Source organism: Chrysoperla carnea, chromosome 4 (genome assembly GCF_905475395.1).
Source record: "Chrysoperla carnea chromosome 4, inChrCarn1.1, whole genome shotgun sequence".
Classification (NCBI taxonomy): domain Eukaryota; kingdom Metazoa; phylum Arthropoda; class Insecta; order Neuroptera; family Chrysopidae; genus Chrysoperla; species Chrysoperla carnea.
In genome coordinates, this window is record NC_058340.1 from 895,276 (window position 1) to 915,654 (window position 20,379).

Here is a 20,379-nt window from a genome sequence, read left to right on the forward strand (position 1 = left end):
ATCAAATATTATCAAAATAAATTCTAATTAATACTTACTTAGGTTGCTCACTCAAAAGTTTCATAATTCAAGTCTTGTAATTATAATTTATTTATTACAGTTAATAATTAATATATAGTCTAGTTAATAAGTTCAAATTGGTGAAATATAGAAATAATGGTCGTAAAAATATATGATAGCTTCTTTCTTAACATTTTTGTTAGTCTACAAAGTAAACGAAAATTTTCTCAATAAACAACTGTTTAAATTACTGAAAAATTAACTTTAAGATAAATTTCCACAGCGATAATAAATTCTTTAAAGTGTTTAGAAATCATCACAATTTTTTCAAATTTTTAAATTATTATTTACTATCTTAAAAAAATTAATTAGTGTTAGATACTCGTTTTTGACAATATTACAACTTTTAAAAATGACGTAAAAATATCTATTTTCAGGGTTATTATAAATAATGGAGATAGACTTTCGAGAGTGGGACTTTTTGATGTGAAACATCTATAGCCGCACGTAAAACAGATTTCTGCTGTATGATGGTATTATATACATACATTCTATATGCAGTAGTGTGTAGACAGTAGTAGTAGCTATATGATGGTTTATATATACAGTCTATATGCAGTAGTGTGTAGACAGGCAGTAGTGTGTACAATAAATGCTGTATTTATTACATATCTTGATAATGTTATGTCCAATACTTTTGTAACATACTTCACTTACCATCGACCCATTGTCACAGTAATACCGTCTTCAGAGGCAACATCGAATATAACTATTACCGAAGTCACTGATTAAACGAATTAAGTAGTCACGATTTGAAATAAATTCGTAAATTTTTGTATTTAATGAAAATAAATGTTTATTCAATAGTCATCGTTATCTGGAAAAAAAATCGTAATATTTTATTTTATCATTATGACATATTTAGTTCCTATCACAATCTGTTCTTTTCTGCATATTACTTTTACAAAATAATGTCGATGTTTCACATCTGCCAGGCGTCCCGTGACGGCTCAAATTTTTTTTATTAGAAATTTCCTCCTCTTTAAAAATTTTTGAAGCATGTATATATGAAATATATCAAGGTATACTAAGTCCCAAGTTTGTAACGCTTAAAAATATTGATGCTATCATCAAAATTTTGGTATAGGAGTTTATAAAATTACCTAATTAGTCCATTTCCGGCTATCCGTCCGTACGTATATCTGTCTGTAAACACGGTAACTCAATAACTAAAGAAGATATCAAGCTAAAATTTTTATAGCATGCTCAGGACATAAAGAACGAGGTCGAGTTCGTAAATTAACAACATAGGTCAATTGGGTCTTGGATATGCAAGACCCATTTTGTAAACCGTTATAGATAGAACAAAATTTTAAATGAAAAAAATATTCGCTATATAAAAATAAACAACTTTCGTTTGAAACATTTTTTCGTAAACATCACTATTTACCCGTGAGAGAGCAAATTATATAGTTTGTATTATGTGAGAATATGGGTAATGTGTGTGTGGCTATCTATCTTTACTTATGACGTAAAAAAACAAACGATTGCGTAATCAACAATGTCTATATATGATATTTCAACAATTAACTCAGTTAATTGTATGTTTTCACTTGTGTCACTAATTTGAACTTATTATTTTTATTTGATATAGTTTTTAAGAATCGATATATCACATTTGTAACATATGTTGCGTATGTAAAAAATGCATATGATCAGGAAACAGCATTTGTTGTTGATGAGCAGGATGTGGTTCCTCTGGGTTCAAATTCAAGTTCAAGTTGTGGTGCGTTGCTTGTAATATGAATTGATTTTGATGAGCAGGATGTGGTTCCAACAAACTTATATTGTTTTGTTGAAATGGTAACATAAATGTCATATTTGTTGCATAACTTGTATCTAAAAACAAATGAAATTCATAAAATTAAAGTCTCAGAGTCAAGTGATTTTAATGTTTAGTTACAATGCTTCTGATTGGCTGCCTATTTTAATTAATAGCAACTATCTATATGCGTATCGGATCAAAAAAAGGAAGAGGACTTTTGTCTTAGAATTTTATTTTCTACCTGATTCAACAAAAGCGCGCGGTACTTACGGGACACCCTGTATAATTTAAACGAACAATTCTTGTATATATATTTGAAATCTCGGAAACGACTCCAAAGATTTTCATGAAATTTGGTATGTAGGCGGTTTCGGGGGCGATAAATCGATTTAGCTTGGTTTCATTTTTAGAAAACGTCGGTTTATCAAAGCTCCAGTCATCCTTATCATTATCATCTGCTTACTACTTAAAAATAGAATAAATAAAAAAACAAACTTACTGGCCACAAGTTCATATTGTGGAAATAAATGTGTTTGCATATTCATTTTTGAATCTTCATTTAATTGAATAGCTGCTGCTGCTGCTGTTGTTAATAAATTATTGTGATCCGTTGTTAACTTTGAATAATCCAGTAATAATGGATCATTTATTAACTGCTGACTGACTGCTGCATGACTTTCTAATGATTCCATCATTAATGAATTTGAATTCATTTCTGTTGAATCGATGACTGTAGTATCTGTATCAATAGTTGTTGCTTGTTCAAGTTGATTCTGATCTAGTTCTAGATCTAGATCCAATTCTGGTTCTGATTGACTATGATGATGATGACTTTGAACAGGGTGATCAGAACCAGGTGTTGGTGTTGGTGATGGTTTAACATCTTCTTGCTTTGGTGTTGGTACTAAACATAATCCAGTTTTATGATCAACTTTATGTCTTCGTCTTATATGTTTTAACCAGTTTGGATAATTTGTAAAGGTTCGTTCACAATATTTACATTTATAAGGACGTTCTCCTGTGTGTATATTATGATGTTGCTGTAAAACGAACACGGAATATATTATCATCTTTTTTTTTTTTTATAAATTCAAAACACACTATTTTTATCAAAAATTTTCTGAAAAATTTCAACAGCATACCTTGAAAATGCACAGTTTCAAGTGATTTGCTCGAAAATTAACGGAGTTATAATGAAAAGAAAGTTGAACCTCGTGCCTTTTTATACTCTGTTTATATGAAATATATATCAAGGTATAATAAGTTTATTCCAAAATTTGTAACTAGAGCTTACGAATATTGATGTTACCAACAAAATTTTGGTATACGTGTTCATAAAATCACTTAAAGAGTTCATTTCCGGTTGTCCGTTGCCGCGGCGTAATAAATCGACTATGTAATTCATCTGATGGCGCAGAATTAATCCCATGACCCTAATGTTAGTAAAATAGACTTGGAATAGCTGACTGGCTTACCTTTAATTTTGTACTGCTAAGGAATCCTTTATTACAATAAGAACATACATGAGGTCTTGATACAGCGTGTACAAGTCTATGAACCTTGAGGCATCTTTCAGTCTTATACATTTTCTTACAAACATTACATTCAAATGGTCGTTGTTCACTATGAAAGCTATGATGGCGAGCTAAATGCGATTTTTCAGCAAAACTGTAAAAAAATAATTATGATAAAAATTTGAAAACGTTATATGTACAGTGTGTGCATTTAAGATGAAGACACCCTCATATAATCGTTATTTATATGATTCTGATTTTGCGTATTTGAGAAATTTTTATTACGTTTTTCATGGAATTTGATAAAGGAATAAGGGAGATAAGGGTAGGACAGTAAAAAAACTTGCTATAGTAATAATATAGAAGATATTTTTGTACCTTTTGCCACATTGATCACAAGTAAAGGGTCGTTCTCCAGTGTGTTGTTTGACGTGTTGTTGCATATTCACTTTTTGTGTAAACGTTTTACCACATATATCGCACATAAATCGACGACCTAATTTGTGAACATTCATATGAGCGGTTAATCCTCCACGGGTATGAAGTCTGTAAATCACAACAAATTAAAATTTTAAATATTGATCCAAGCAACAATCTCTATCTGGTGCAGGAGTTTATGGATCTATAATAAATGAATCGATTCCTCTTGGTCGTATATACGACGGTTCTTCAATCGGAAATCTTCGCCATGTTGAGAGATGTCCAGATAGTCAGGTCGCTCTTTAGGTCCCTTGAAGCCTCAAGATTCCATATCGAGGATAGTCTATGAATGCTTCGAGGAGCAGAATCACCTGGTACTGAACAACACAGTCAGGCAGATCTGGGTTTCAGGCCCCTCTGGCGTTAAAGGGAATGAAGTAGCAGACTCTCTGGGACGAGAAAGGTCGTCTCAAACGCCCCCTTCACCTTAGCTTGTTATTCCCATAGCACGATGCTCCATAATTTACCGAATCAAAGAATGCGTGGCGTCTGAGTAGCTTTATTTAGATTTAGATTTTAATAGCGCCTATGATTATTAATCCAAGGAACTCAGGTTAGTGAAACAAACATTTGGAAATATTACCGCTTCGACATGGTATTTCAACAATTAATTCAGTCAATTGTTTATTTTCACTTGGTTTATACATACGTTTTGCCGCATTCGCCACAAGGGAAGTCTTCTTTTTGATTCTGACGATGTTTTCTAAGATGAATATTCAAACCAGCTCGTGTGACGAATCCCTTCTGACATTCGTCACACGTAAATGGTTTAATATCGGTATGACGAGCTAGAATATGTAAATGTAATATACTCCGAAGACTGAATCCTTTCGAACAATGACTACACCTACAACAAAAATTTATACTATTGTTAATATATTTGACAAACTGAAGGCTTTAATTTTATAACTAGTGTGCTGTGGAATGTAAAAACTGGACAAATTGATAATTTAATAGTGTTATGTATTCAAATAGTTTAACAAACTTGTAATAATTATGAGTGTGGACCAAAATAATGAACAAATTAAAAATGAGAATTTTGTCCTGAAAATCGATATATAATCAATGAATAAGCCGGAAAAAAGTGTCGAAAAGTGTCATAAGGGAGGGGACATAGGGTACCAAGAGGGAAACATATGTAGCTCAAATATTTTTTAAATGCTATTTTGGTTTAAAATTTTGATCTAGTGTGTTTTTTGGTCACTGAATACGAATCCAATGTGGTATTACCCGGATTCTGTCCATCTTCCGAAAATCGTGCCATTTTTGGCCAATAATAATGCTTTTTTTGCATAAAAACTGCAAATTAAGTATTTATCGTCCAAACTGTGCTTTAGGAGATATTTTTGATTGATTGACATTATCAGATTACACGAATTCTGTCACGTATTTCGAAAATCGTGCTATTTTTGGTCAAGAATTTCATTTTTTTGACACAAAAACGGCAAACTAAGTATTTATCAAAAATGACACGGGGTATTCGGAAGGCGTCATAGAATCCATGTAAACTGCGAAAAGAAATATCTGCTAGAGCAAAGTTTAGACGACAAATATAATAAATGACTTACTTGTAACGGCCTTCTGCAATGTGTCGATAACAATGAGATCGAAATGTTGAATAAGTATTCATAGTTTTGTCACAATAACAACATGTATAAACAGGCCTTAAACTATATGCACTTCCATAATGTTCGTCGAATTCATGTTTTTCAGCAAACACTTCACTGCATACATTACATTTAACACCCCAATGAGCACGCCATTCTTCTTCAACTGTTTTTTTAGTTTTTTCATCTAATTCTTCATTATCTCCAACTAAAAAAATAGATCAAAATTAAAAGCGTTCACAAATTTGGAAAAAATAAATTACAGTTGGATAAATCTACTGGATTTTAATAATAAATTCAGAAAATTTTGGAAGAAGGCAAACTTTTTTTTAAGTAGGTTTCTTTCATTGTAAAAAAATACAGAAAAGGAGTTTTCCGGTTCCGAAACGATCCGCATGACCTTCTGCACGCGGTTTTATATCTCTGCATTGTTTTCTTTGGCGGCGTTTTCTTCAATGTCTCTGCTTCTATTGGTCGAATCAAGACGAAAAACAAATTTAATTGTTTGTAAAGAATTTCTGCATCGAGCTTGTCTGTTATCGAACCCTGGACATAGCAAAATAACCTCGAAATCTCAATAAAATCGCTGTAACCTCATATTTTCAACTTTCTCTGATAACTTTTCGAAAAATGAAGGAATTACGTTGAAATTCTGGAAAACGATGTAAAACAATCCCTACCCCTACTTCGAGTGATATGGAAGGGAGAATAAGTGAGAGCAAAGGAGGTGAAGGCTATAACACGGTGGTCTTTACCAATTTTTATTTTTCGCGTATCAAGCTAGTTTGATATAAATAACTTACCAGCATCTTCACGTAATCCTTTAAAAAAGTGATCGGAATCCATATCAGGTGGAGAAGTGTGAATATCTTCAAGTTCTTCATCGTCAATATTATTATAATCGATATCATTTGAAAATTGTGACGAATCGAGATCAGGTGATCCAGGTGAAATCGAATTTTGATTGATAACTATTCTATCATTGCAGTTAGTACTATTATTTTCATCATCATCATTACTGACCATTTCTTCTTCCAATTCTTGTTCAATATCTTTAAATTCATTTTGAGAATCATCACTAAATGCTTCTTCTACGAAATTATTCGAGTCTTCTTCGAAATTATAATTATTTCTTGGGAATGTAGCTAAAGGAAATATATTATTTTGTTTGGCACGTTGAGGTTGTAAAGCTTTTCTACGACGTCGAAATACTGGTGAATTTCTAGGCGAGGATGGCACAAAAACAGATTCATCTATAATACAAAAAAAAAAAAAGTTCCATTTTTCTAAAGTTCAAATTTAATTCAATTTTTATACCCTGTATATATGAAATATATCAAGGTATACTAATTAGTCAATTTTCGATGGTCTATGGACACGATAATTCAAAAACGAAAAGAGTGATCAAGCTGAAATTATTACAGCGTGGTTAGAACGTAAAAAGTGAAGTTGAGTTCGTAAATGAGCAAACCTAGGTCAATTGAATCTTGGGTCCGTAGAACCAATCTTGTTAACCGTTCGAGATAGAACAAAAGTTTAAAGGTAAACAAGTGAAAACAAACGATTGACTGAGTTAATTGTTGAAATACCATGCATAGTCAGTGTTGATTTCTTTACCACATTACACATACAAACATGTGACACATACATAACTGATAATCAAGTATAGTACATATTATAAAATTTCCGCCTAATTGGCGCCCTCACGGGTAAACAGTGATGTTTACGAAAAAATGTTTCAAACAAAAGTTGTTTAATTTTTGATAAGGAACATTTTTTACAGTTAAACTTTTGTTCTATCTCTAACGGTTTACAAGATGGGTCCTACGGACCCAAGACCTAATTGACCTATGATGCTCATTTACGAACTTGACCTCACTTTTTACGCCCTGAGTACGCTGTAAAAATTTCAGATCGATATCTTTTTTCGTTTTTGAGTTATCGTGTCCACAGACGGACGGACGGACGAACAACCGGAAATGAACTAATTAGGTGATTTTATGAACACCTATGACAAAATTTTTTTCCTAGCATCATTATTTTTATACAAACTTGGAACTAAACTTAATATACTATGTATATTTCATATATACATGGTATAATAATATTACTTTTATAACTGTAGCCATAGATCAAATAAAAATTAATTTATTCTGTGTAAAAGAATAATATAATTAATTACCTAACAAACTATCTTCATTATCACAAAATTCTGTAGTTAAATTTGGTTGCTTTTCATATCCATTAACTAATGGAACATCTAACGATATTCCAAGCCCAAAAGCTTCAAAATCTTCATCTTTAATATCTAAATTATATTCATTCTTAACTTCTGCTTTAATTTCTTCGGAAGGAACTTCAGATTCACGGTGCCGCATTATGATTAATAGGAATTATCTAAAACATATATATTTATTGAATAATCATAATTAGCAAGTTTTTGTATTTGTATTGAGTACACTTAACTCAATGTTTTGATTTAAAAAAATAACATAAACATTGTTAAATTGAATGAAAGTAAATAAATAAATGATAAAATAATCAAGTATTACTGGAAATACATACATTTTATAACATTTTGTTAAAAATATCGCAATAAATAAATTACATTTAAAGTTTTTAGTATAAATAATACTGTATATTGTCTAAACAAACGCCATTTTACTGATTACTCAAAATATGCCATATATATTCTATGAAATATGCTAAAAACATGTTTGTTAAATTTGCAAACATATTGATTGTTACTCTATCTGGTTTATACATCCATAACTAAAAACAATATTATATTATTTAAATTAAAGCGGCAAATTATTAATTCATCTTTTAAATAAATAAAATAAATTATTTAATATACATATAATTTATGATTTTATTCCTTTAATCTAATAAATATAATACATTTAAAAAAACACATGTAACGTTAGATTGAAATATTTTATTTTTTTGAAAAATTTGTATTTTAATAAGGGAAGAGTAAAATTATGATTTTTATGAATATTAAAATATTCTCCTTTTTATTACTGACTCATTGTTTTCGAAGATGTTGAAGTTTAATTATTTATTGAGTTCATTTTTAAGAGGAAATTATATGCCAAAATTTATTTTTAAATCTGTTCATATCTAACAGTTGATTATCCCATTTTTCCTCACCTATAAAATTTTAGCCCTAAGTTCCCTAAGCCCTAAGAGTTCTCCTGACAAAGGTATGAATTCTTCGGATTTAAGCAAAAAATCTAAAAATAATTCATTCTAATAAAAAAACAAGTGAAAACAAACAATTGACTGAGTTAATTGTTGAAATTATACTAGGTCCTAAAAAAAAAATTTTTAATTCGAAAAAAAAATCAAAAAAATCAAACAAAAAATATATATATTCTTAATAAGGACTTTGGTGTAAAAAAAAAAAACAAAAAAGGGAAACTCTTATTAATTGTAGGAATAATTATAGAGTAATAATAAAGTAATTATAAGTAATTATAGAGACGGGGACACAAAGAAGATTAGAAGGATGTTCGTCGTCTGGGCCCATCGAGACTTTTAACAAGGGTGGTTGACAATAATAACATAGGTTGGGGGCCGCGTGTGCCACATATAAACAGACATAGACTGATATACACATTACCACTTCTTTGTGTTGCTCTGTCGGGTACAAGTGAAATTTACAAAGTTTAAAAAACCCTCGACAAATTTTTCGGGTATGGAATCCTAAACTCGCACTTGAAACATAATTAAGAACACTCTCCATTAAATTACCTTTCAAACGAAACAAAATCGGTTCATCCGTTTAAGTGCTACGATACCACTACAGACAGACACACACACATAGCGGTCAAACTTATAACACCCCTTTTTTTAGTTCGAGGGTTAAAAAAACAAATAGATATAGAAAACATTCAACAACAAAATAAAAGATTGACAATTTTTATTTACAATATCGAACAACATTTTCAAGATTAAATCAACATTATTATATAATCAATGATCAACTAACTATTGTGGTTGTATTATAATTGTAGAGTTAACTTTTATAAAAAATTAAGCGATTTCAGTATTTCATTGAGACTTCAGTTTAACATTATCAATACATCATCATACAATCAATATTTTTTAAATATTGATTGAACATTATTCAGATTTTAAGAACCAACACACTCAACATCTAAATCAGATTCTCTTAATACATTTGAACAATTCAAACATAATGAATTTTTAATTTTAGAATTAAATCGTCTACATCGTGGACATTGATTCAATGTTGTTGTTTTTAAACTAATTTGTACTGTTTTTTCTATTGGTGTTACTTCACTTGTTGTATCCAAAGCCACTTCAGACACTTGCCAGATATCTATTAATTCTGAATCTGTAGATATTGGTTCATCTTGAAACATCTGAAAATAATAATTATTATTAATTACATTTATTAATTAAATATTTATTATTAGCTGCGCCTCGCGATTAAAAGAGATTTTGAGAAATTCCATCGTTACTGTGTAAATTAATGAAGCCTTCTTGAGAAAAATGAAATAGGAATCGTACATTTTACCGGGATAAAAATTATCCTATGTGTTATTCCAGACTATATTCTATTCCTGTGCCAAATTTCATCCAAATCCATTTAGTAGTTTTTGCGTGAAAGTTTTTTTTTCGAATGTTTTTTATTAATACTAAGCACACAATTTAATTTAAAATTTTGTTGATCATCTTTCCTGGCTGCTTCAAATCACATTTCCTTTAAATTTAATCTGATATATATTACAATCGTGAAAGTGATGGATGGATGGATGTTTCCCGGTAAAATGTATGATTCTTGTATCCTGTGGGATAGATTTGTTTTAATTTTTCATAGAGCAAAGGATCGACATGATTTTTTGCATAGGTAGTGGTAGTTTAGGGATCAGAAAATGATTTAAGCTATACTTTTATCTTGGAAAAATCTTTGGTTCCTATGGGATGGCATATAAGAACTGTGTTTTTTAAAAGTTCGTGAAATAGATTTGTATCGCATTTTTCTCAAACAGGCTTCATTAATTTATACAGTAACGATAAAAACTTTAATCCATGGGTAATATCACGGGGCGAAGCTAGTATTAATTAAAGCTCTTAAACTATTTAGTTTCGTTTTAAGCTTATAATTGTCCAATTAATATGTTCTTACATTTTTGATAGAATATATTAAATTTAATAAAAGGAAGGACATCCTATCCTATATAAAAAATAAAATATTAATACATACCGCTAGTTTATCATAATCTTGTTTAGATACACGAATGGCTGCAACCATGGTTGTAACATTTTGATTGATACACATTTTATTAATATCATTTTTAATATTTATAACAAATTCCATTGGTTCTTCAATTGTTAAATCCTGCCAAATAGGATCCAATACAAAACGTTCTTTAAATACAGATGATATTTGTAATTTACTAGGCATATGCATATTTATTTCTTCTGCTAGATGTGGTGCTATTGGCGCTATACAACTCATTAATGTCTAAACAAATAAACAATTGAAATTAATTACTTTAATGTTTATTAGTAGAAGGTCATCGTTTATGATTTAACCAAGACAATCAAAAACTAAGTCGCAACTGGTTTTTTTACACGAAATTTTTACTACTTTTGCTATTGATTCTTATGTCACAATCGGAGTACCCATTTATCGGGTTACGATAAATACCTACTTTTGTGACCAACGCTTAATTTTGAAGGTAGTATGTCGAAAAAAAACGAAAATGTGCACAAATACTTCAGCTAGAACCTTTAAATTGAACTTTTTTTTTTATTTGATGCATAGTTTTTTTGTAATTCGTAATTTTTAATTCTGATCAAAACCTCCCACAACTACCCTCCCAAAAAAGCGGTTAAGTACGCCCCCTGAAAGGTCGACTTTTTTTAATAAGTGTTTACAACCTAATAAACAACTAATAAATAAAATTTCAAAGATACATTAATTTTTTCTTTATTACCATGATATTTTATTTAATTTTGTTGTGCTAACTTTAATTAAAGAATAAATTAAAAACTTACCCTTAACGTTTGATACAAGACATGTTGAACACATCTTCTACTTGTACTTGTCTTATTTTCACAATATAATCGATTTTTAACTGAAGTACAATACAACGCAGATATATAATTTGATATAAATTTATTTACAATCGTACAAACTTTATTAAATTCATAATTATCATAGAAAATCGACACCTGAAACATTTTTAAATATATTGAGTCATTATTATCCCTATCTTTATCTATATCCCTATTAGATTATAAATGTGAAAGTAAGGATGTTCGTTTGTCTGTTTGTTTGTTACGCTTTCACGCAAAAACTAATGAATGGTTTTTAATGAAACTGTACAACAATATAGCTCATACATCAGAATAACACATGAGCTATATTATTAAGATATATTTAAAAAAATATATAACAAATTTAATTCTATCTGACATTTTACTGCTCCATCTATGATAATCATTTTAAACCATAACTTAAACATTTCTGTAAAAATTTAAAATAGTGAATGTAAAACAACTCATGGCCACATTTTCTGATATATTTAATGAATTATGACTATTTTACACTTAAAAAAATCTCTTCAAGTGTTATGGAATTGAGATAAGTGAGATCAATAGAGGGAGAGGGAATATAAAGCGGTGGTTTTCATTTTTAAGCCCAGTGAAGCGGGCGGGTATAAAGCTAGTATTATAATAAAACAGTACTTACTTGCTCACACAATTCAAGTAAAAGATGAAGAATATAACGATCTAATACTTTGAATTCATTTATATGAATTTGTTCAGAGGGATCGTAATCATATAAATTCGCCATCAAAAATCTAAACACACTTCGCATTTTTTGTAAGTTTTCTGCACTTAAATCTAAAGTACTTTGACGTAATGATATTTTGGAATCCGATAAAGCATGCGATGCTACCCACCATCTAAAATCATTTACAGAATTGTATACATAGATCATGAATCATTGTATAACGGAAGCTACACTTCAACTCAGAAAACGCATCTTGGTTTTTCCAATCTTTAAAAATTACAAAAAAACAATTCGCACCTTCGCCCAAGAATATTATTCGAGTTACAAAGTCCATAAACATTTTTTTTATGGTTGGTTAACAAAGCAAAATTAGACAAGCAATTGTAAACAGGCATGGAACATTAAATTATTACGACTTATTTTGATTTGAAAAATTAATTTTTCAAAGATACGTGATTTATTGTACACCTTGTATATCAATAAGCACATAAATAACGAAATAAATATTCTTTTTAAGGAACCCGATTTTTTCAAGAACTTGTATCTTTAAAATATAATTGATCGCATCATTTTAAATGACGTGGCTTGTGATATCCAAGAAATTTCTTTGAATGGATTAGAATTTTATAATGGAACAAAATCCATATCAAATCACGGGCCACCACTATTAAATAATATTAACTTTTTTTGATCTACTTTCCCCATTTGTTATTGATATAAATCGAACATTAGTTATTTTAAAATATAATTAAACCTTAGTACATCTGCACCATATGCCTTTTTTCCTTTATCTCCAGTGATGATTGTTTGTGGATCAATAACATTTCCTATAGACTTAGACATTTTACGACCAAGATCATCAACAACGAACCCATGAACATATAAATTTTTGTAAGGTGAACGTTCTGTAAGTCCAACAGATGTTAATAGAGACGATTGAAACCATCCAGTTATTTGATCAACTCCTTCCAAATATAAATCCGCTACTTGTTCATTATCTAGGACACTTGACCAAGAAACACCACTGTCAAACCATATATCTAAAATATCCTACACAATTTTATTGTCAATGAAATATTAATTTTGTAAAATATTACAAATAGAAATTTTAAAATGTAAGTTTAGTTTAAGTTAGGATAGATTAGGTTAGAGTGGCTGCCCTGGCTTGGGACACACTAAGACAAAACAAGAGTTTGTATAATATTCATTAATTTCCCGAAATTTTAATTTTGATCTTAAAATCTTGAAGATTCCAAAATATGAAAATTTGTGATACCTCGCCTAGGATAACATCGTTGAATAGTAAATCTTCCTCTTCTAAAACTGAATCAGGAATAATTTCTTTTTTAGACATAGTCCACCAAAAATCTGTATCATACTTCCGTATCAAATCACAAATATGCAAGATGAAAGACCTTTTTTTATATAAAATAAAAACATTAATTATTGATTAAATTCCATTAAATTAAATTTATTTAAACAATAGAAATGACTTTCTTCCTTCAGAATTACAATTTTGTTTTGCTTTTGATTTTAAGGATGTATGAATACCAAGGCAATATTAGATAAAAAGCTTGATTTTTATACCTTTTATCCACGTAATATATATCAAGGTATATTAAGTTTAGTCCCAAGTTTGTAACACCTAAAAATATAGATGCTACGAACAAATTTTTGGTATAGATGTTCATAAAATCACCTAATTAGCCCATTTCCGTCCACAGCTGTTCGTCCGTCTGCCTGTGGGCACGATAACCGTAGGACCCATCTATAAACCGTTAGAGATAGAACAAAAGTTTACTTGTAAAAAAATGTTCCTTATAAAAAAATAAACAACTTTTGTTCAAAACATTTTTTTGTAAACATCACCGTTTATCCGTTAGGGCGCAAACTATGACAAAAATTTGGTGCATTTTGTTAAAATATATCCCCTTAAGGACCCACAATAAAAATATTTAGCTAGATTATAAAATTATTAATTAGCTAGACCGGTTTCGATTGCTTTGGCAATCCTCTTCAGTAGCATTAAACCTCTTAAAATTAAAAAGTCTTAAAATTAAAAAATATTTACAAATCCGAAAAAAGAACCGCATCAATCTGAAACAAATAATAATAAAATATTACCCTTAAAATTAAAATAAAATTATTTACCCGATTATAATAATAATAAATCTTTATGTTACACCCTCTAAAATAATGTAACTGCCCGCTTTCACCTAAAACACAATAAAATATTAAGTTTTAATCCTAAGATAGGATTATCGTTATGAAAATATCAGAAAACTAAGGGATTAAGCCTGAAAATAAAATGTAAGATAAGAAACGTTGTAAATATAAAATAAAAAACACAGAAATAAAAATAAAAATAAAGAGAAAATTAGATTACCAACAAATTACAAATTTTAATCCTCGGTATACCTAAAACAGAATAAATAATTAGAATTTAGAAAAACCTGCAACAAACCAAAATAAAATTAAATGAAAATAAGCAAATTAAAAACAAAAATTAAAAAATAAAAATAGAATTAATTAAAGAACAATAGAATAAGTATTACCAAATGAAGTAAAATGGTGTACCTAAAACAGAAGAAATTATTAATTAGCGTACCTAAAACAGAAGAAATTATTAATTAGTGTACCTAAAACAGAAGAAATTATTAGTTAGTGTACCTAAAACAGAAGAAGTTATTAGTTAGTGTACCTAAAACAGAATAAAATATAAAATAAATAAAAAAATGAAAGTGAGCAAAATTATAAAAATACAAGAAAATAAGTTGAAAAAATAAAAAATTTTTACCAAATGACAAACTGAAACAAACAAAAAATCAAATTAAGTAAAAACAAACAAAGTTTGTTTGTTTCAGTTTGTCATTTGGTAAAAATTTTTTATTTTTTCAACTTATTTTCTTGTATTTTTATAATTTTGCTCACTTTCATTTTTTTATTTATTTTATATTTTATTCTGTTTTAGGTACACTAACTAATAACTTCTTCTGTTTTAGGTACACTAACTAATAATTTCTTCTGTTTTAGGTACACTAATTAATAATTTCTTCTGTTTTAGGTACGCTAATTAATAATTTCTTCTGTTTTAGGTACACCATTTTACTTCATTTGGTAATACTTATTCTATTGTTCTTTAATTAATTCTATTTTTATTTTTTAATTTTTGTTTTTAATTTGCTTATTTTCATTTAATTTTATTTTGGTTTGTTGCAGGTTTTTCTAAATTCTAATTATTTATTCTGTTTTAGGTATACCGAGGATTAAAATTTGTAATTTGTTGGTAATCTAATTTTCTCTTTATTTTTATTTTTATTTCTGTGTTTTTTATTTTATATTTACAACGTTTCTTATCTTACATTTTATTTTCAGGCTTAATCCCTTAGTTTTCTGATATTTTCATAACGATAATCCTATCTTAGGATTAAAACTTAATATTTTATTGTGTTTTAGGTGAAAGCGGGCAGTTACATTATTTTAGAGGGTGTAACATAAAGATTTATTATTATTATAATCGGGTAAATAATTTTATTTTAATTTTAAGGGTAATATTTTATTATTATTTGTTTCAGATTGATGCGGTTCTTTTTTCGGATTTGTAAATATTTTTTAATTTTAAGACTTTTTAATTTTAAGAGGTTTAATGCTACTGAAGAGGATTGCCAAAGCAATCGAAACCGGTCTAGCTAATTAATAATTTTATAATCTAGCTAAATATTTTTATTGTGGGTCCTTAAGGGGATATATTTTAACAAAATGCATAATACAGCCCACAGAAATGCTCATCTTAATTTGAATAAAAATTTGGTGTCTATTTTCTCCAAAACTACAAAAGATAGAGAGTTGAAAATTTTCAGGTATATGTCAAGTAGCAGCATTCAGCATATTCTGAATGTAGACAGTCAATTCGATTGTTTCTATGTTTATTTAACTATTTTGAACTTACTTTGAACAATAAGGTCGATCATTTTTGTAATTGTAAAACACAGGAATTGGAACACCCCAAACTCGTTGCCGAGATATACACCAATATGGTCGACTTCCTAATTTTTCCATCATTGCATTTCGTATACTTGAACTATTTTTTTGTGGATATATCTTGACATTTTCCATAAGTTCCTATTTCCATAAAATTTAAGTAAAGTAATTAATGCTAAGTATAAGAGAATCTGAATACATTTGTTATTTTATAAAAAATAACATCTTCATCAAAAATTGATTTAAATTTTTGAATAGATAAAAATAAATACGTACCAAAGCCTTTTCTTTTAATTTTTCAGTGTTGATAAACCATTGTTTACTTGCTTTAATTATAACAGGCTTCTCAGTTCTCCAATCATAAGGATACGAATGCGTATATTCATTTGTAGATAATATATTGTCACTTAAACACTTTAAAACGGCATTTGTACCTTCTTCGAGGACAGGTAAACCTCTTAATTTTAATCCAGTCTTATCATTAAACTTACCATCATCGTCCACAATTGATTCCTAAAAATTATTTTTTTAATTTTAAACATCTTTGAAAGTTAAGTTTTTGTATCTCTGACTGCCCTTAAGCCTTTAAAAGAGTGTTTCGATTGCTGGATATTTACGATTATCGAGACTGATATAAACTGTATTGATACAAATACGTACAATTTTTAATTTATTACGAATTCCCACCACAAAATCATCATGACCATGTCCAGGAGCAATATGTACAAGTCCTGTACCCTTTGTAGAAGTGACGAAATCTGCAGGAATTAGTGGTTGAATTTTTTGTGATAATGGGTGTATATATTTGGCAGTGCTTAAAGCTTCTCCTAAAACACATTTTTAATAAAAAATTTTAAATTCATAATAAAATCAAATAAAATGAAATAAAACCACAATATGAAACAATATTTCGTTCCCAAGGGACTTGAAATTTCACTATCAATAGCGGTTTAGGCTGGGCGTCGATATATCAGTCGCGACAGTTCCTGTCCTCCCTTTAGATTATTTCCCCCCTCTAAAATGTTTCTGATTTTAAATAATATACAATCAATTTGAAAAAAAAATCATAATCATCAAAATAGAAGCTGTTATTGAGGACTCTCGAAGAATGGCTATTTTATGTATTCCTTTATCCGACTATTAAGGTAATATTTACAAAAATCATTTATTCAAACTAAGGCATTCTGATCACCTTTTAATCTCCAATGAAATGTAATTCAAGTGATTAATTACCTGGAAATCGACATAATTCCCAAGTTTGAGTATCAAACGTAACTCCAGATTGTTCCAGTGAATCTTTACAATATATATAACAGTCATCTCCTGTATTGAATGGTTCATATAATCCATATTCTAGTTTTGGATTGAAGCATATTGCTTGATTCGCTGGTAGAGTCCAAGGTGTTGTTGTCCATACCAATACATAAACCGTTTTCCTATTCAAATACTTATTTATATCAGTGGCGGATTTAACAATAAATGTTCAGGGTCGTTACAATCTTAATCTCAAGTGCAATGGATAATGGAGCGCTTTGAGCGTTGACGTAAACATTATAAATGTTAAGTTTGAGAAAATAATTTTTTAAATATTGTAAATTTCACTTGTAAATAAATGTATGCTTACCATGTTTTTAAATTCTCTACACAGAATGGTAAATGAGTTAATTTAAATTTAACAACAGCTGCAGTACTTTTATGTTCTTTATTATATGTTAATTCTGCTTCTGCTAAGGCAGTCCTAAAATAATATTACATATTAAATAAGTACGATGGATGACATAAATATAGTTGAACTATGTTACTTGAATTTATTCTGGAATGAGACTTACAAACGTTTTTTTAAAATTTAATTTTAAATTTTTAATAAAAAAAGTAAACAGTTAGAACAGAATCACTCACATGTACATTATAGTTTGTAAATTCCCGTTTTTAAAGGTCGGTACCGATTACGCACGTCTTTCCGGATGCAGAGATTTTTGAGGAAATATTTTTTACTTATTTTCTTCATTTATTAAATATAATATTATTTGAAAATTTTAATTTCTGTCGTGATCTCATTTCAAAATAAACTTAAAGTAAGTAGAGTTTAAAGTAAAAATTCACTTCACCTAGATGAAGGGGACCAATAAACTGGTTTCATATCTCTATAAATGTATGAACGATCGTATAAATCGTAAAAACAAAGCAATTGATTAATTACATAATTTTTATCGTAAGTGCTATAAGTTTGATTTTTCCAATCTGCCATAACGCCCCAAGATGTAAATACTTGTTTTTGTTTTTCTATTGTATCCGCAGCAAACTTTCTAGCTGAAATAAGAAATATAATTACATATAAATTTCGAAATTTAACAACAGTATCAGTTGGGATTTTTAATAAATACCTTTATTTCTAATATTAATGGGTTTATAATTGGTATCATTTTTTAAAGCTTTCAATTCAATAGGTAAACCATGGCAATCCCAACCAGGTTTAAAATGAACCCTTGTTCCTGTTATAACTTTATACCTTAATATTATATCTTTTAATATCTGAAATCATCAACAAGATATATTTTATTAACTTTCAACTTTTTATACCATGCATATATGTAATATGCAAGGTATACAAAGTTTAGTCCCAAGTTTGTATCGCTTAAAAATATTGATACTATGAACAAAATTTTGGTATGGGTGTTTATAAAATCACCTAATTAGTCCATTTTCGGTTGTCTATCCGTCTGTCTGTCAACACGATATCTCAAAAACGAAAAAAGATATAAAGCTGAAATAAAACAGCGTAAAAAGTGAGGTCGAGTTCGTAAATGAGCAACATAGGTCATTTGGGTCTTGGGTCCGTAGAACTCATCCTGTAAATCGTTAGAGATAGAACAAAAGTTTAAATGTAAAAAATATTCCTTATAAAAACATAACCAACTTTTGTTTGAAACATTTCTTCGTAAACATCACTGTTTAGCCGGGAGGGTGCAAATTAGGCGTAAATTGTGTAGTATGTATGGTGATATCAGTTAGTATTTCAATAATTAAGTCAGTCAATTGTTTGTTTTAATGTGATTTTAATATTTAGAAAGGCTCGATTTAGGGAATTTAAATTTGAATTTCGAATGGATATTGATAAATGGTAGGTAACCTAGTAGTCTAATTTGGAACTTCTGAAAACAGGTCCACTTCTTGTTTTAATTAGTACAAATTATTATCGGCAGTTGGCGGGATTTATTTGATTTGAATGTTTTGATTGGCCTTTAAAAATGTGAAGTACAAGTTTTGCCACCTGGTACTCTAAACTGGAACTACAAAAACGAGCCCCCTTTATGTTTTAATTAGTACGAATTATTATTCCCAGTTGGCGGGTTGAAATTCCCAGTTATCAATACTGTAGGTAACATTTAAAAAAAGATATTTCGAAATGCATCCCCTAAATAATTCTTTAAGTACTTTATAATTTTAAAATTATTGATTAACTTTGACATTTACCTTATTAACGGCATGTCCCATATGAACACTACCATTTGCGTAAGGTGGACCATCATGCAATACAAAATCTGGACCTTTTAAATGTTTTCTTTGCCATTCATATAAATCTTTAAATGAACAATTCTAGAAATAAATAAATAAACAATCAGAACTAAAATTAACAACTCCATTCATTCATTTAACTCGAAAATCTTACCGATTGAATTAAATGATCGGTAGCTGTTCGCTTTTCGTGTGATATTTTTAAAGGAAAGGTCGTCTTTGGTAGTAAAACTGTTTTTGAATATTTACTTTTATTCGTTGCTACAGTCTGTGTTGTACGAAAAAATTTGCCATTATGTACTAGAAATTTAATCCGATGGAAAACTTGAATCTTATCAAAGTTCATTTTTAACAATTCGATAAATCTCTGTCTATCATTATAATTTTTCAGCAGCTTTTTTAAAATATTTTCTAAACAAATTCACTTTTTCGTGTGCCAAATTAATTAAATCATAAAAACATGTCAAAGTTTTATTTAAATTTACTACTGAAACTGGTCAAGGAAAATTGATGTTATTTTATTTAATAAATAAAAATTATGTATAAAATTAAAATGACATTTGGATGAACTTTCTTATAAAATGAATATAATGTTGATAAATTGAAGTAAACAGATGTTCATAACAAAATACTTTATTATTTATTTATGTTAAAAGGTAAAAATTATGTTTATTTTTATAA

General features: G+C 28.9%; 2 protein-coding genes across 2 annotated transcripts; both read right to left on the bottom strand.

Moving 5' to 3' along the window:
- Positions 1 to 1,602: 1,602 nt before the first annotated feature.
- Positions 1,603 to 8,091, bottom strand: LOC123298124 (zinc finger protein 347-like). The gene is made up of 9 exons (XM_044880033.1): positions 7,992 to 8,091; positions 7,609 to 7,823; positions 6,230 to 6,679; positions 5,388 to 5,634; positions 4,469 to 4,666; positions 3,718 to 3,885; positions 3,301 to 3,493; positions 2,325 to 2,865; positions 1,603 to 1,899 (listed from the first exon to the last, which is right to left on the bottom strand). The coding sequence occupies exons 2-9, from the start codon at positions 7,802 to 7,804 to the stop codon at positions 1,673 to 1,675; spliced, it is 2,220 nt and encodes a 739-aa protein (XP_044735968.1). The 5' UTR covers positions 7,805 to 7,823; positions 7,992 to 8,091; the 3' UTR covers positions 1,603 to 1,672.
- Positions 8,092 to 9,432: 1,341 nt separating this feature from the next.
- LOC123297390 (isoleucine--tRNA ligase, mitochondrial) lies at positions 9,433 to 20,062 on the bottom strand. The gene is made up of 15 exons (XM_044879032.1): positions 19,853 to 20,062; positions 19,657 to 19,779; positions 18,567 to 18,714; positions 18,291 to 18,492; positions 17,807 to 17,920; positions 17,416 to 17,618; positions 16,843 to 17,009; positions 16,459 to 16,695; positions 16,151 to 16,323; positions 13,478 to 13,616; positions 12,956 to 13,251; positions 12,157 to 12,373; positions 11,460 to 11,636; positions 10,663 to 10,923; positions 9,433 to 9,817 (listed from the first exon to the last, which is right to left on the bottom strand). The coding sequence occupies exons 1-15, from the start codon at positions 20,042 to 20,044 to the stop codon at positions 9,566 to 9,568; spliced, it is 2,901 nt and encodes a 966-aa protein (XP_044734967.1). The 5' UTR covers positions 20,045 to 20,062; the 3' UTR covers positions 9,433 to 9,565.
- Positions 20,063 to 20,379: the final 317 nt, after the last annotated feature.